The following is an 18,009-nucleotide window of genomic DNA, read 5'->3' as shown; positions in this document are numbered from 1 at the left end:
ATAAAAGCCAGTCTGACATTTACCCCTTGCTAATGACTCCCGAGTTTGACGATCCTGGATTTCAAAGAAGATATTAGAAAATAATATGTCAACGGGAGAATCGGATGTGAGTTTACTTATTGAGAGAAGATTTTTGGTGAGATGTGGAACCACCAAAACTGTTCGATTAGTGTCTAAGTCCATAACTATTTTGGTATGTACTTGACCCGATGGTGCATGATCCTTTTGGGTTGACTTCACCAAAGCAACTTGATAGGATGAATTATGGAGAGAAAGGATTAAATATGATTTATTAATATATTATGAGAATAATATATTAAAGGAGAAATCATATTGGTTAATTAATATTAGTCAATAATTAATTGGTAATTAGTTTTGTGACTAAAAGAGATTAAACTTAAGGGACTGGAATTGTAATTATAAGATAATTGCAATTTGGGCCATGGATTGCCTTATATTAAGGATTGGACGAATTCTATGGGGAAACCCATAAGGAAATCGTCTAAGGCCTTAATTAAAGTAGTCCATGGGTTGCTTAGGGCTTAAGCATCCAAATTAGGGTTTCCTTGTTAGATAACCCTAATGGCCTCACTATATAAAGACCCCTTAAGGACCAAAAACGTGACTAAGCTTTGTTCTAGGGTTTCACAAGTTTTTGGGCCGCCTCCATCCTCTCTCCTCTTCATCCTCTTGCTTATGGTGTTTGTGAACCATCAGAGGAGTGACATTTGTGACTCTAAGCTTTCTAAAGTCATTACAAGGAGATTTGGGATTGTTATTGCTACATAACAATCAAGGTAATATCTTAAACCCATTCTTATGTTAATATGATTACTTGTATGCTAGAATTAAGGTTTATAGTCTTGGATAACTTGCATGTACAATAGAGAAACCTAGATCCAAGCATTAGGGTTTGTATGAGCACATAGGATGTTCTTAGGACCAAAACCCATCAGTGGTATCAGAGACTAGACTGGTTTCTATTGTATTGATGCATTGTATGATTGAAAAATTCGATTTTTGTGGTTCTGGAGGCTGGACTCGCCGAGTCCATGCTGACTCGACGAGTCCATGCCTGACTCGGTGAGTCGGCTAGTCAGATGGAGGGAAAACCGGGATTTCTTTTTGTTTTTGCTTAAGGATAGATGCCTTATCATATTAGATCAATATAAATCTGATTTTATGATATATTTGACTATACTCCTGATCTAATTGAAGATATTTATCAATTAATAAAATATTTGTTTCCTTATGTGATAATTGATTAATTATTTTGATTAAATTGGTAAATTGTTGTGCAAGAAATCATTAAATAAATCAAATATGGATAATTATGTAATTAAATGTTAATTTAGATTATTTGTTATTTGATCCTTGTGCTTTGAAAATTTCATATTTTCCCCTTTAGGTTTTATAGTTTAAATTTGAACCCAAAAGTTTTGTTGTTTTGAAATTTAAATAGTTAAAACCCTAATGTTTTGAAAAAGGTTTCAAAACTTGCCCTCAAGTTTTGGAATTTAAAATTTTGGATTAATAGTTTAATTTGATGTATATTTAAATTCTAAACCCTAATGTTTTGAAATGTTTCAAAACTTGCCCTCAAGTTTTGGAATTTAAAAGTTGATTAAAAGTTTAATTAGGAATGTTAAATTCTAAAACCCTAGTATTGTTTTGAAAAAGTTCAAATCACACCCTTATGGTTTTATTAATTAATTAAGGTGTATAATTAAAAGAGGTTTAATAAATCCATAAAAGTTTAGGTTTACAATTTAACTGAATTAAAAGTATAATTGTTAAATTAGACCACCTAGTATTTTAAAAGTGTAAAATACACCCTATACTATATATATATATATATATATATATATATATATATATATATATATATATATATATATAACATTAAAAGTCTAACATTATATATATGTATGAGTAAAAGTCAGTCTTACCGTTAGTAGGCCTCACTCACGAAGCAGGTCTATAAGGGGTGTTTAAGGAAATTGCCTATAAAATGGCGATTGAATGTGTATCCACTCTTACCCACCGCACTCTTGACTAGTGGAGGGTCGTTAGCCGAACGGGTAGGATAGGACGAAACCTTCCATTATAAGTATAATGAATTACTAAAGTAACTAAATGTTTTACAAATTCCCAATCTTAGTTACTTAGGCTAAAGTGAATTGATGCAATTCCATGAAATTACACTTTGTGCCCTTGCGAAGACGTTAGTGGAGCGTGTGTGGTTTACCGGCACACTAAATGGTTCTAAGCAAAGGTAGCAAAGGGTGACTCAATGTTTGTCATAGTTCGGTGGAGCGTGTGTGGTTTACCGGTACATCGAATAGGTGACTGTAACATATGAGGGCACCATGTAAGCTTGCATGGTTATTCACACCCGCTTTGTGATCCTCGGCATCCCAGTCACAAACAAGAGGGGCATATCGAGATTTAAACATGCCAATGAAATGTTCAATGAATCTCAAAGGATCTAGGAGTTTTCATAGATTTAAAACTTAAATTTCGTTTTCGTTTTGCATGGTGGAAATTAGTGAATCGTCATTCACTTACCTTCAAATGTTCTGCAATTTGGGTTACGGCATCCCTCTCCCAAGTTGTAGAATATTGTGTTGGGTCCTAGCCTTAGTATTTGATTTGGGTGATTTACTAAGGACTCAATCAATCAACTAACTTGAATTTGTTTTTTCCTGTTTTGTAGATGTCAAAGTTCAACAACTATGGTCTTCCCAAATCACGTGGAACAAGCTTTACACATGAAGATGATATTCCACGATTCGATCGAGGAACAAGAAATCACGCTTCACTTCCTCCACCTCCTCCAATTATTCTCCCTAACCCACAAGTTCGAAGGCTTGAAAAGTTCAAGCTCACTCAAGCCCTTTTGGCAAGTAAACATAAAGAATGAGAGTCGGTGTGTGCACACGTCCTAGGGATGAAATCACACATTGATAAGTTAAGAATGTTGGGATCCGTTGTCTATGAAGAGATGGCTGTTGATTGGGTTCTTCAGTCACTTCCTAACTCGTATAGTGAGTTCGTAAGAGAGTACTATATGATAAACTGCGATGTGACCCTTATAGATCTCACCTATATGCTTATTGCTGCTGAATCAGAAATGTTTTGGCGCAATGGAAAAGCAAAGTTGATTGGTGAATCTGCCTTCAAGACCTCTATGGATATAGACAATGGCAACGAAAGACATGCTATGATCAAAAAGTTTGATCACAAGAGAAAGGCAATGTCTGAAGTAGTTCCATGTCATGTTCCAGAAGAGTCAATTTGCTTTTATTGCCAAGAGAAAGGGCATTGGAGACGAAGCTGCCCTATTTACCTAAGAGATCTAAGAGATGGGAGAGTCAAAACGTATGGCTCTGCTTTAGGTAAAATCCATTGACTAACTCTTTTAAGCTCCTATTCTAGATTCTTAATACATAATGTGATAAGATTACAATTGATGTTTTGAAGGATCGAAGAAAAGAAAGGAAGCTTAAGGGAAGAAATGAGCATAATCTAACCGTGAAGAAATGGATTTCGATCGCATTACTTGAAGATTAGATTCTTGAGATACTACTTAGAGTTAGAATTAGATTGCTAAGAAAGATGTATTAGCATAAGTTTTTCAATGAGTTGCATTGTAAGGACAAATTTTTCCGCAATAAAATAAATTTTGATTTTCATATTCTTTATATTATCCTTACAGTGGCGTGTATGAAAAATTGATGTTAAAATGTTTCTATTATTAACAATAATGGATTTGGTTCTTATTATGTTATTTATGGAAAGTCGAGAATTTACCAAATAGGGAGAGTTTCTCATCACCCAAGTTTAAATTGGACAGAAACTTGGAATCATGCAACTTGGTTGCACGCTGAATGAGAAATTTCATATTTGGAAATTAGACTATTTCATTGACAAAGTGTCAAGTGAAGGACTTGGAGATCAAATACACAAAGTTGCGTGTTGATCAAGTCCACCATAAAAGTAACAATGATATTCGTCATGATGATTATACTTACAAGATTAAGTGTAATTATGAATTGATTGAAAAAGTTTAAATCAATAGCAGAACGAATAAGAAGAATCAAGTAGGCAGAAAGATAAAAGTTTCTCCATTCTAAGAAGAAAGGGAGAGTACATTTTATGCTTTATGATAGGTCTTAATGATTAAGAACCATATCTCAATTGATCCTCTAAGTGAGTCTTAGTACAACTGTATGTTTAAGAAGAGGAATCAAGGATTGAAGAAATGGTTAAATCAAGAAGTCAATCATACTTCGTTCCAAAAACAAGTCTTAGAGTTAAGATTGTGACATTGAGTGGATAAGTATTAAGAAGGTTTATAATATTCATCAAATGTGGAAATTTGTGATGTCTTGGATAAGACAAAGACCAACTAGGACCAATTTATGAAATTTTTTGATAAAAGCTACACTAACTCTTGAATATTTGTTTGTCAAGAAATGTTTATTGACAAGAGAATATTATATGTCAAGGAGTCAGTGTGAGTCTTAATGGTCTTGAAAGGTTTCAAGAACAAATCAAATAAACCTTATCGATCATCACTAGCACACGAGTTGAGGTTTACAACCTATCGTGTTGACATTATTTTGTTTCTATGTTGTTCCAAATTGAGTTAATTATGCATGTGAGTCCTATGAGTTCTCATTTCAATATATAAAAGGCAAGGACCTTGATCAATGAAAAGTACATTGATAGGAAAAAGGTGAGTTGCTTAACTACTTGGAAGACATGGTGGGCAACTGTACTACCATAAGGCAAGAAATCAAGATTAAGGAAGTTCGGTCCATATGAGTTTGAATTTGTCGTAAACTTTGGTTTTGACAAATTCACATGGATAGGAACACATACACCGTTTAAATCTAAGTGTCATAAGATTTCCTCCTTCATGATTGTGAGGAAATGCTTTCACTAAGAAAGATTTTAAGAAGATAGTGATTGTAAAATTGCATTCTCGAATTCGATTATGGTTACGGTATCCCTTTCCATGATTTGAATTGTGAGGTTTGGCAATTAGTCTTAATTGTTTAGACATACATATGAACTATCTAAGGAAAGGTGTATAAGTTCAAAAAGCCTTGATAAAAGATTATCAAAGCATTAAGTATTAGAAACATGGACTTAAGAAATTCAATAGGTATTGTTTTTCTGAAAGTTAAGATGTTTATGAATACATGTCGAAGCTAGTGGGAGCATAAGAGTTATGTTTTATAATAATCATCATGATAGTGGGAGCATAAATGTTATGATTATATGATTATTAAGGCATGTATTGCAAGTTGGAAATATTAATTATAGAAAACAAGAGTTATACCTTGCAAAGTCGTAAGGGTTGTAAAGTTGTTTTGTTATAATTAAGGGAGAAAATATTATGCTTCATTTCAAATCTAAAGGCTTAGGTTGAGAAATGTTAATAAATTTAGTCAAAGGTACATAATGTGTTCTTAAAATTTTGATTATGTTTACGACAATCCTCTTCACAATTCGAATTTCGAGAACATAGCAAATAAAATATTATGGCAGAAGATTGATAAAGTATCAAATATTTATGTAAGACATTATGCATCATGTCCCATACGCTTCGGGTATAGGATCGATTGCAAATGCTTTAATATTTGACCATTCTAAAATTTTCCAAATGTCTAGCGCATTTAGAGGGAAAAGGGACTAGAATTGGTTTTGACTAAAATAATTAAACAACTATCAAAGGACAATCCAAAGTTCGCCGAGGATTGGTCGCTTGTGAGTAGTTAGAAGTATAGTGTTGGAAGATATGGAAATGTTTCATATTGGATGGACCATATCGACATTATTATGAATAGATAAGATTCTATTAAGAATGAGTTGTCATATGGAAAATATGGAAATGTGTCCATATTGGGAATTGAATGTTGAAAAATCTATGTCTAAATTAGAAACTTATATGCAAAAGGATGTTCAAAGGAATGTTCTTTGAGTGAGAGACATCATAAGGAATTGTATTGTAACAATCTCCGATAGAGGACTTTGTAATATCATTGGCAATAGTCTTTGTAACTTGGTGCAGTGACATTACAAAAGGATCGTTGCATAGAATGTTAGAATCTAGCATATTCTATAAGTATGAAGAATTTGATATTCTTTCACTTATGAAAAAGGATTTGGGGTTGTGAAATGAGAATGATTGGAAATGTGTTCAATGTGATCTATTTCACAAAGTAAGAACCACAAGTAAACATTGTGTGCATGCTAGGAGCATGGGACAAGTGTTGTAATGCAAGTAAGAAGTTGATTAACCGAAACGACAAATAATGAGTAATCAATATGGTGATAAATAAAAGGTGTTTTATTTATGCTCAAATGTTTGAGGCCATATGGGATTATTATTATTCTTGTGTTTCACTTTGCATGTTTTGACTACCAGAATAATTTAATTGGTTAAGAACAGTCAAATTATTTAAACGGGCCACAGTCGTTCATATGTTGGAAGTAGGTATGAATGAAGACTGTCGTGAATTGGTGTGTGGATTGTCTAAAAGAGTATTAGACATAAGCAAATGTTTGCTGCAACGTTCACGAATGCTTATGAATATGAATTTGAGCATTGGATTAAACCCACGCTCACTTGGATCACTCCATGAATTGTATCACGAGTGATTGGTGAGACGATAACATCTTATATTCTTGAAACCGAGATGTGTGAGTTGTATCTTGCAAATCGGTTGCACATTGATAATATGTAAACGCACCAGTAACTTGGTGTTATAAAACATATTATTGTGTGTGATTCGGTGAGTGAGTGCAAGCAAGCATTGTATCAAAGTTTATCCGTTCCTTTTATCCAAAGTAGGATAAAAGCGATATCTTTGGGCCCCTCGATGATTTAGTGATGACAAGCGTAAATGCTCGGCCGGGCTAGGGCTAATTTGATTTGTTCAATTGGTCAGTCGTCATAAATCGGAATTCGAGAAATAGTACAAAGAAGAATGATTAGAAATCATGTCTTACGATATCTAGAATGGAGGAATATATGATCCCTTATCTAAAGGACACGCGTATCTGATAGGATCAGAGTTGACAGCGGCTTTGGAAAGCTACGATTGCAGATCAGGATCTAAAGTCATACGCAGAATAGTTATTAGACTTATCCAAGTGGGAGACTGTTGGTTAGTGTCTAAGTCCATAACTATTTTGGTATGTACTTGACCCGATGGTGCATGGTCCTTTTGGGTTGCCTTCACCAAAGCAACTTGATAGGATGAATTATGGAGAGAAATGATTAAATATGATTTATTAATATATTATGAGAATAATATATTAAAGGAGAAATCATATTGGTTAATTAATATTAGTCAATAATTAATTGGTAATTAGTTTTGTGACTAAAAGAGATTAAACTTAAGGGACTGGAATTGTAGTTATAAGATAATTGTAATTTAGGCCATGGATTGCCTTATATTAAGGAGTGGACGAATTCTATGGGGAAACCCATAGGAAATCGTCTAAGGCCTTAATTAAAGGAGTCTATGGGTTGCTTAGGGCTTAAGCATCCAAATTAGAGTTTCCTTGTTAGATAACCCTAATGGCCTCACTATATAAAGACCCCTTAAGGACCAAAAACGTGGCTAAGCTTTGTTCTAGGGTTTCACATGTTTTTGGGCAGCCTCCATCCTCTCTCCTCTTCATCCTCTTGCTTATGGTGTTTGTGAACCATTAGAGGAGTGACATTTGTGACTCTAAGCTTTCTAAAGTCATTACAAGGAGATTTGGGATTGTTATTGCTACATAACAATCAAGGTAATATCTTAAACTCATTCTTATGTTAATATGATTACTTGTATGCTAGAATTAGGGTTTATAGTCTTGGATAACTTGCATGTACAATAGAGAAACCTAGATCCAAGCATTAGGGTTTGTATGAGCACATAGGATGTTCTTAGGACCAAAACCCATCAAAAACATCTAGAAGAGGCAGCCTATTATTAATACAAGATTTTCCAGTATATAAAACTGGTAAAGAGTTACCATTACGGAATGTAACCCGGTCAGGACCTAAGTATGGTGTGGAAAATGAAAGGCCATTTAGAGTAGATGTCATATGAGTAGTTGCCCCAGAGTCAACATACCAGTCCAGAGAGTTTTCAGATACATGGCATTGAGAGTAAAAAGCTTGTGCTAAGTTAGCATCTAAAACAGGTCCATGTTGTGCAAAAGTAGATAGATTTGGACATGAAGATGTGTAGTGACCTTCTTTCCTACATAATTGGCAATGGGGGTGGTCGACGATTACGACCACAGCCGCCAGAAATAGAGCCACCACATGATTTGCCTCGAGAACCACGTGAAGGGCCGGTAGAAGAGCAATGACTATCAGCAAGAAAAGTAACTTGTGGGGTTGGTGCACTGTGAACAGATTGCAGAAACAGATCATGACTTTCTGCTTGTGCTAAAAGATCATGAAAAGTAGACTGGGGGTGGACAACCCTTGTAGTAGTGGAAAAAATCTCAAAAGGTGAACCCAAACCACAAAGAAACCAATGGCATTTATCATCATCACTAACTGGATGTCTGATAGCAGCAAGTTGGTCACAAAAAAAAACAATACGTACAATGGTTTAAATACACAAATAATCTCCTAACAATATGGAGATGTAAAAGGGAAATATTGAGAGAATTACAACAAGATATAATTTCCATAAAAGAGAATAATTTTCTAATAACATCATTATAGGCTCATGTTAAAAGGGTTGAGCGTAGCTACAGGGTTTGGGGTTTTAGGGTTTCTACGTTTTTTTGTGGTAACTGATTGAGAAGGAAACGACGTTAACCCTTTTAAACCGTCGTTAACCTACTTTGACTGCTGTTCACCTTTACCATCAACTGAAACCGTTTTTATCAAGCAATTCGAAGAAATCCGTTGTGATCAAAGGTTGTTTGCTTTCTCTAAATAATTTTCATTCACGTCACCTAAATCATGAAGAAATCCGAACGACCAAATGCATCAATACGCAAAGATGGAGTCGATTTGATCAGTAACATGTCGGATCATATTCTTCTCTTGATTCTTTCAGGTCTTCCATCTACCGAAGAAGTAATTCGAAGCAGCATTTTGTCGATATTTGTGGACTTTAGTTTCCTCTGTAGAATTACGTTACCCAGAATTACCAGACAAATACCATCCAATGAAGAAATTGGAAGAGTTAGTTTATTGGATTTTAGTAAGCAAATCCATAGATTTTGATAGGTTGCATTTATTTTGTTTAGAGCACTGCAATTCATCAACCATAGGGCGGTGGATCCATGCCGCCGTTACGAAAAATGTCAAACAAATTGATTTCACGTACATGCTTATCCTCTTTATGCATAACAGTTCCTCTTTATGCTTTTTGTCACCATGAATAATAACTCCAAACTCTTGTTTGGCATCATTATCATAGTGCATTTATGCTGCACATGATCATTCTCTACCTAATCTAACGACTCTGGTGCTAATCACAACAATTGATGCCTTCACCATGGATGACCTCAAGCGAATTCTCAACTATTATCCCAAGCTGGAGTCTCTCAAGTTGATTGTAAAAAGGTATTTTTTTTTTGCATCACATTCTTGAAACATGATGGGTCACTTCCACGCTTTGAACCTATTATATGAAAAGCAATTGAGCCAATAAATAGGTTTTCCAAGAATTAAAAAACATTAGTTTTAAATTTTCTCATCTCACATGAAAAAGTAAAACTTATGCTTTTGTTTGATGATCTAGGAATTTGTTGGGGTGGAATACAAGAAGTTAGATGAAGCTGAAACAAGGAGAATCTTGACTCCTAATCATTTGAAAATGGTGGAGTTTCTTGAATTCAATGGAGAAAAGCCAAAACTGGTTATAGAGAAGTCGAAACCATTTATAGATGTTCATGGAACCCAAAATACATTGTTGAAAATGATTTTCAGTTGGGGTAACAAAGCAAACTGCACTCATTGGAAACTATGAAGCTAATTGTCAAAGTGATTATTCTTTATAAAGAACTCTTTTTTTAAGTAGTAGCAATTAGAAGAAGTTAATAAAGGTATAGAGATCTCATTATGTTTTCCTGTGTGAAGAAACAGTTGTAAACTGTCTAGAACAGTGTATTAAAAATAAGTGAGAGTAACTGATGTTTTTAGGGAAAATCCAAAGTGTTTTTACTTTTTTTAGTTCATCTGAATCGAGATTTTTTTTTTTTACTTTATTTGGTCTAAATTAGAGTTAGTTATGCTGAAAAGAGGGTCACGAGGTTTGAATTTGGGAAATTTTGTAATAGTGAAAGGTACGTAGCTATTTTTGATAAAAGTGCATTCTTATGGAAATAAATTAAAATGGCTTGAAGGGTATGAAAGTCAATTTGTTATGTAATTAAAAAAAACTGTCAACTTCATTTGTATTAGTCGGTCCTTTACCACCAATATGGGACACAACAAAACAAGACCTTAAAATCACAAAATTATCCTTGATATTTTAATAACTTTATTAACAAAAAAAAACTTTATACATAAAACCATTACTTCCAAATATTCATTGATATTTTACATGTTTGGGGATTTTGATGGAATCCAAAGGAATTGAATGTAAGATTCATTTATGTAATGCCTTTGGTTATCAAATGGGTGGAATTGGATACTTTCAAAATGTATATTTGATGTAAGATTTTATCATTACTTAGGGGTAGAAAAAGCATTTATATTCCATTATCCTTTAAGACATAACTATTCTTAAAAACTTTGGTTAACTATACTATTATAATTAATCTTCTTATTATTTTAACCGGTAATAATATTTAAATGTTATTGTGTAACTTGTTATTTTATTATTATTATTATTATTATGCAATTGATATATGTTTAATTACTTTTATTATATAACTAGGTGTGAAACTCATGTATTGCATGAGTTTATTTAAAAGAAAATTTTAATATGAAATTCTAAACATTTGAGAAGTTTGAATTTATAAGAAAAGTGAGAGAAATATTAAACTATTAAAATTATTTTTTTTTCTTTTTTAAATTTAACCAAATAATTTAGATAAATAAACAAAGAAAACTAATGAGACTTTAATTTAGGAAATTTGAAATGAGAAAGAAAGTTCATTAATGAAATTGATATGTATTTATTATTACATTTAAATACTATTGGAATTTAATAAAATAGAAAAAAAAAACCATAAAATGACATGTTAGATAAAAGTTAATTTAAAATAACCACAAATGACATATGAACAAATAAATAAGAATGTGACATGTGACCAAAATGATCTTTACTTATTATAGTAGATTACCGTTTTATGTAAATATAATTTATTACATTTACTATATACATTTCAACAAATGCTTCAAGCTTTGTCATTAACAAAGTTATTAATTTTGTTATCTATATATGGATATATATTTAAATTTATGTAAAAACAATTATTTAATTATGTATATACAATTATTTTCATACATGTGTATATTAAACATAAATAGAATTATTTAATTATGTCATTTTTATTATTGATTTTTCAGATTCCATTTTTTTGTCATACAAACACTCCTCTAGGTTTGAACTCCATCTAAGTTCCAACTTCAATAATATTTTAATTTCTTCTAAAACATTATGTGTACCAAACAAATCCTAATTCTTTACAAGAAATATGTGAAATCTCAAGTTGAATTCATGCACCTTACGTATCCTAAAAGAAAATTAATTCACCCATCTTGGATCAATTTTTTATTCCAAACATATAAATATAATAATTAAACCTCCAAGTCATGGAAGTATGTTTCTTCGTTTCTTCATATAAAAAGATGTTTCAATTTTTCTTGAAGGAGGTCGGAGGGGAATTGAAATCATTTTTTTCTTGTCAGTTTCTTGATGGTAATCGTGAGTGTTTTTAGGGGATGGGGGATTGTAGGGAATGAAAAATAATAAGGAAAAAGAATTTAAGGGTGAATTGGAAGTTTCATGTAGTAGTATCATGGAGTGGTGGTATGATGTGGAAGAATGAGAAAGTGAGGGATAGAAAGGTCAAATGTGTTTTGTTTCATATTTTGGATGAGGCAAAAAAAAAAAAAAACATTTGACTTGGTCAACATCTTACGATGTTCGTCATGTGAAAGGGCCATGTTCTTTTCTTGTCCAATCCCAATATCCCATGCATCAAATTCTACCCTATGTAAAAGTCACAATTAGTAAAACATGATATGTTTGTGTGTTTGCCTGTGTACACACTCCTTAACAATATACAATTTACAAGTCTATAAAACTTAAGTTGAGTGTTACATACAAATAAAAGTTAGTATATGTTTGATTTTTATATTTATTTCATAAATAAAATAAAAATTAAACCTAACGTATACATTTTGGGGATCTTAGGGTATTCACAATAAAAAATGGAACCCTCCCTATAAAGGTGAGACCAAGAAACAGCTTGATATCTTGACAATGATTCCTTAAGGAAATTTGAGAACTCATAACGCTAAATTGAACATTTTTTTGCTTACATTTTAAATTAGATAGAAAAATATGAGAAACTCGAAAAAAAACATGAAATATGATATATCCAAAATTATCGGAGAGGAGATGTAAATATAAAAAGAAATGAAATATTTTTATATTTTTTATTTTTATCCATATTAATGGTGATATTCGTAATATTTAATAAAATTAATAATATTTAAAGATAGAGAATATTTTCCTTTTGAGATAAAAAAATATTTATCTTTTGAGAAATTAAATATCGTCCACCTTTTGTTCTTACTTTCTTACCTATCTATCTAAGATAATGACTAGTGTATAAATTCAAAATGTCAATCAAATTTAAATTAAATTTAATGACACTTGGCACCATCTAAAATAGATAGAAGGATATTAGAAAGAAAAAGTAAGAGGCTATTTAATTTCTCTTTTACTTTTTTAAAGAAAAATATAAGATTTAAGAAAACAAATCTATTCCAAATTAGAAAATATGAAAAAAACCGAGAATATCACATGTACCAAATTGCAAGACTTTAAAAAGCAATGTGCTAATTTGGATCTACGCTTCTCAAACGAGTCGATTTGGGCCAACAAAAGAACAAACGGGTCATTCTGATGGTTCACCCAAAGACCCCAAAACAGAAGCGTCTTCTTCGTTAAACATCATCTTCTTCTTCTTTTTCCTGCTTGAATCCTCTCGTCAATAACTGATTCATCATCTTCGTTCAAATCTCTACCCTGTTTAAACCAGGTAACTTCACAATCTGCTGCTACTAACTGCTCATTTCTCATACTATATCCTCATCTGATTTCTTCAATTTGTAGTTTAGGGTTTCATCCATTTCGCTGTTCCAGTTTTGTAGTTTAGGTGTATACTATGATGCGTTGAAATAAATTTATGGTCCCAAGATAAAATTAAATATTCGCTCCCCATATGTTTACATAAGTTACAATGTTCTGCCAAAAATATCAGTTTGATTATCTAAAACCACTAGACCTAATTCTCTGTTCTAATTTACGATTCCCTTTGCTTTTAAATCATGTTGCATACTTATTTCAACGACACAAAACTCAAACTATTTGAGTATGTGGGCAATATGAATTACGAATGCCTAAAGCTAATTCACCTGGTTAATATTTCACTTACAGTTGAACTTCTGCTAAAACCCCTTGTTGCATAGCTGGCGATTGAGTGATTCAAAGCTATTCTAAGTGGGAATGCAAAAGTTGCTTCATGCTAGAAAGGGCATTCTTGATACACCAAAAAAGGTATGCCTTTTAGCTTATTGCTGATGTGGGGTTAAGACTTAAAGAACCCCATGATGCCTGTGAACAATTTGAGAAAATGACATCACTACGTTCTAGTGGATATGTGGATCCTGGATGGGAGCATGGTACTGCTCAAGATGTAAAAAAGAAGAAAGTGAGATGCAATTATTGTGGGAAAGTAGTTAGTGGTGGGATTTATAGATTGAAACAACATTTAGCCCGAGTTTCAGGAGAAGTAACATATTGTGAAAAGGCCCCTGAAGAAGTCTGCTTAAAGATGAAAGAAATCATGGAAGGATGTCGAATTGGTAAGAAACCAAAACAAATTGAATATGATGAACAAGCATATCTCAATTTCCCTTCTAATGATGATGTTGAAGAGGAAGAGCATGTTGGATATAGGAACAAAGGGAAACAGTTAGTAGGGGACAAGGGTTTAGTGATAAACATGGCGCCTCTTAGGTCATTAGGGTATGTTGACCCTGGTTGGGAACATGGGGTTGCTAGAGATGAAAGGAAGAAAAAGGTTAAATGCAATTACTGTGATAAAATAGTGAGTGGAGGGATTAATCGATTCAAGCAACATTTAGCTAGAATACCTGGTGAAGTTGCACCTTGTAAAAGTGCACCTGAAGAAGTTTATTTGAAGATAAAAGAAAATATGAAATGGCATCGAACTGGAAGGAGGCATAGAAGACCTGAAGCTAAACAAGCTTCACCTTTTTACATGCACTCTGAAAATGAAGATGAAGAAGATGAACAAGAGGAAGATGAAATACAAGGACAAGGGCATCTACTAATGAGCAATGAGAAACTATTATTAGGCGATAAAAAAAGATTCACAAGTGATTCAAGAAGATCCGATTCCTTTTCAAAAAAACCAAAATCCGAAACCCTTTTGATACATTCACATTCACATTCACATTCACCAAAGAGTCAAATACCAGGTAAAGTATCACGAAAGGAGGTGATGTCAGCAATTTGCAAGTTTTTTTATCATGCAGGAGTTCCCACACATGCAGCAAACTCACCTTATTTCCATAAGATGTTGGAGATGGTGGGACAATGTGGACAAGAATTAGTGGGTCCCACAAGTGTTATGTTATCAGGAAGGTTTTTACAAGATGAAATCTTGTCCATTAAAACGTATCTAGCTGAGTATAAAGCTTCATGGGCAGTTACTGGTTGTTCTATATTAGCAGATAGTTGGAAAGATTCACAAAATCGGACATTAATCAATATTTTGGTTTCTTGTCCACGTGGTTTACACTTTGTTTCTTGTATTGATGCCACTGAATTTGTCGAAGATTCACAAAGTTTATTCATGTTTCTTGATAAAGTTGTGGATGAGATGGGTGAGGAAAACATTGTTCAGGTATTCAATTCAATTCTTTTCTTCCTCTTCTATCAAAAGACCAAAATACCCTTTGATTTTTGTTAATAATATATTCTAGGTTATCACTGACAACACACCGAGTTATCAAGCAGCTGGAAAGATGCTCGAGGAAAAAAGACAAAATCTATTCTGGACTCCTTGTGCTTCTTCTTGTATCGAACAAATGCTTGAAGATTTTTTAAAAATAAAATGGGTTGCAGAATGTATAGAAAAAGGACAAAAAATCACAAAGCTTGTTTACAACCATATATGGTTATCAAGCTTAATGAAAAGAGAATACACAGGGGGACAAGAGCTTCTTACACCATCTTTCACCCAAAATTCTTCAAGTTTTTCAACATTACAAACCCTAATGGATCATAGAATTTCTCTCAAACGATTATTCCAATCCACTAAATGGCTTTCATCTCAAGTTTCAAAATCAGAAGAGGGTGAAGAAGTTGAAAAAATTGTAATGAATACTACTTTTTGGAAAAAGGTGCAATATGTTAGGAGATCAGTGGGCCCTATTCTTGAAGTGCTTCAAAGGATCAACAGTGATGATGGACTTTCAATGGCATATATATACAATGACATGTACAAAGCAAAACTTGCTATAAAAAGTAACCATGGTGATGATGCAAGAAAATATGGAAACTTATGGAGCATAATAGACAATCACTGGAATTCATCTCTCAATCATCCTTTGTATCTTGCTGCTTACTTTCTAAATCCATCCTACAGATATCGACCTGATTTTGTTATAGTAAGAAAAATTAAATCTTCCCTTATCCTACAAAAGACGTAAATACCCTCGTCATTTATTACAGAAGCTGTTTTCTTATGTTTTACTTATGTGGTTTATTTATTTAGTATCCTGAAGTTGTTCGTGGACTAAATTCATGCATTGTTAGGTTTGAGCCAAACAATTCCAGAAGGGTTTCAGCATCAAAACAGGTATAATAAACTATTTATTAATATAATATTAATAATATAACACAAATTTGGTTATTCTGATTTTGATATTTTGTTATAGATTTCAGATTTTGGTTCTGCAAAAGCTGATTTTGGAACTGATTTGGCTATTAGCACTCGAACAGAACTAAATCCAGGTAACGACTGTGTAAAAGACGTAAATGCCCTCCTCATCTTTAGTGTTTTTAACTTGATTCTATTTTTTTTTTTAAAGCTGCATGGTGGCAACAACATGGGATAAACTGTCTGGAGCTTCAACAGATTGCTGTAAGGATATTGAGTCAAACATGTTCATGTTATGGGTGTGAGCATAATTGGAGCATATATGATCAGATTCATAACAAGAGGCAGAATCGAATTGCACAAAAAAGATTGAATGATTTTATCTATGTTCATTACAATTTAAGGCTTAGGGAAAGACAAATTAGGAAGATGATGCCAAACACATCGGCTTCCATGGACACTGTTCTTCAAGAAGCTCTATTGTATGATTGGATTGTGAAGCCAGAAAAACAAGCATATCAAGAAGACGAGGTAATATTTTTAAATATGATATATGAATATAGATGTGTTAAAAATGAATAATATGAATTTGGAATAATTCAGGAGCTTTGTAGTGAAATGGAACAAGGGGATATATATGAGAATGGGTTGGTGGAATATGAAGAGGGGAGGAAGGGTTCATTACAGGTGGTGACAATGGTGGATATTGAGCCATTAGACACTCATCCAAATCCAGTCAACAATGTTGAAGATGAAGATGATGACTTAAATTTTCTTGATGATGGGTTGAGTGATTCATAGGTGGGTTGTGGCACATAATGCTAGAGGAAGAGTGTTGTATAGGGTGGTGTTAATGTTATGATGTTTTACCACTTGTTGTAATGCAAAATGATGTAATGTTTGTTTTTGTGTTGGTTTTTATGAAAGGGCATTGGGTTCTTAATCGTATCATTGACAAAATGAATGTTAAAAATGTGTAGTCTCATTAAGGTAGGTGTTAAACAATTGTGTTTTAGGAGCATAATGTGAGATCTCAATCGGGTATAATGATAAATCTTATTCATATTGAAACTTGAACTTTCACACTCTCAATATAATGGAGTATAATGACAATGAGTGTAATGGATGGGTAATGGAATAAGCATAATGTCTAGTTTTGTTTTTGTTGTAGACATTATTTAATTATAATCAATAAGCTTCTATGTATAAAACTAAAAGTTAAATGTAATTATGTAATGAAACCTTCATAATCAAATTAAGATTATGATCATAAATATTCATTTTGTTATTTTTAGTAAGTTAAATTAGGTATCCATCACAGGCGTCTATCGGTATAAATGACACGAATAAAAATTGTTTATATTGAGAACTAGGTTACAACTCGTAGAAACCACGGGTAAGAAAGAAAAAGAATATTGATGATTAAAAATGATAATAGAAAATTAAAGATTTATAAAATTTTATTAAAGTAGTTTATTAAAAACATGACAGTAAAAAATTATTTTGTAAATAATAATGTATACACAAATGAATTTAGATTCAGATAAAAAAAACCGAATTGAATTGAATATTGAATGAAGGAGGGGTATAACTGGAATTTCACTTTGATATAAAATGTTTGGTAGAAGTGACACGTGGACAAAAGGTTTCATTTATTAAATAGGAAGATTTTATACACGGTGGAATAAAAACGGATAATCACCAAAATTATCATTGTTTCGTACCAACATGTTCAAAAAATTTCTTTCGCACATGTTGAAATTGCGAACTCTATTATGAATATCAAACTTACTTTTCTAACATTAATTATTGGGCTTAGCCTGTTTATTGGTTTTGTTTTTATAGTTTTAGTTGCACAATTTGTTTCAATTTCTCTCGGTGTCG

At 32.7% G+C, this 18,009-nt stretch overlaps 1 protein-coding gene across 2 annotated transcripts; it reads left to right on the top strand.

The window, feature by feature from the left end:
• Window positions 1–13,069: 13,069 nt before the first annotated feature.
• LOC111897268 (uncharacterized) lies at window positions 13,070–17,068 on the top strand. 2 transcript variants are annotated; one of them, XM_023893230.3, is made up of 7 exons: window positions 13,070–13,254; window positions 13,653–15,147; window positions 15,227–15,913; window positions 16,021–16,104; window positions 16,184–16,259; window positions 16,337–16,656; window positions 16,740–16,877. In XM_023893230.3, exons 2-7 carry the CDS (start codon window positions 13,849–13,851, stop codon window positions 16,740–16,742), a joined length of 2,469 nt encoding a protein of 822 aa, XP_023748998.1. In that variant the 5' UTR covers window positions 13,070–13,254; window positions 13,653–13,848; the 3' UTR covers window positions 16,743–16,877. The 2 variants fall into 2 exon arrangements, with proteins under 2 accessions (XP_023748998.1, XP_023748997.1); XM_023893229.3 differs by having other exon boundaries at window positions 13,071–13,254; window positions 16,729–17,068.
• Window positions 17,069–18,009: the final 941 nt, after the last annotated feature.

Source organism: Lactuca sativa, chromosome 5 (genome assembly GCF_002870075.4).
Source record: "Lactuca sativa cultivar Salinas chromosome 5, Lsat_Salinas_v11, whole genome shotgun sequence".
Classification (NCBI taxonomy): Eukaryota; Viridiplantae; Streptophyta; class Magnoliopsida; order Asterales; family Asteraceae; genus Lactuca; species Lactuca sativa.
This window is presented reverse-complemented; position numbering and strand designations above follow the sequence as displayed.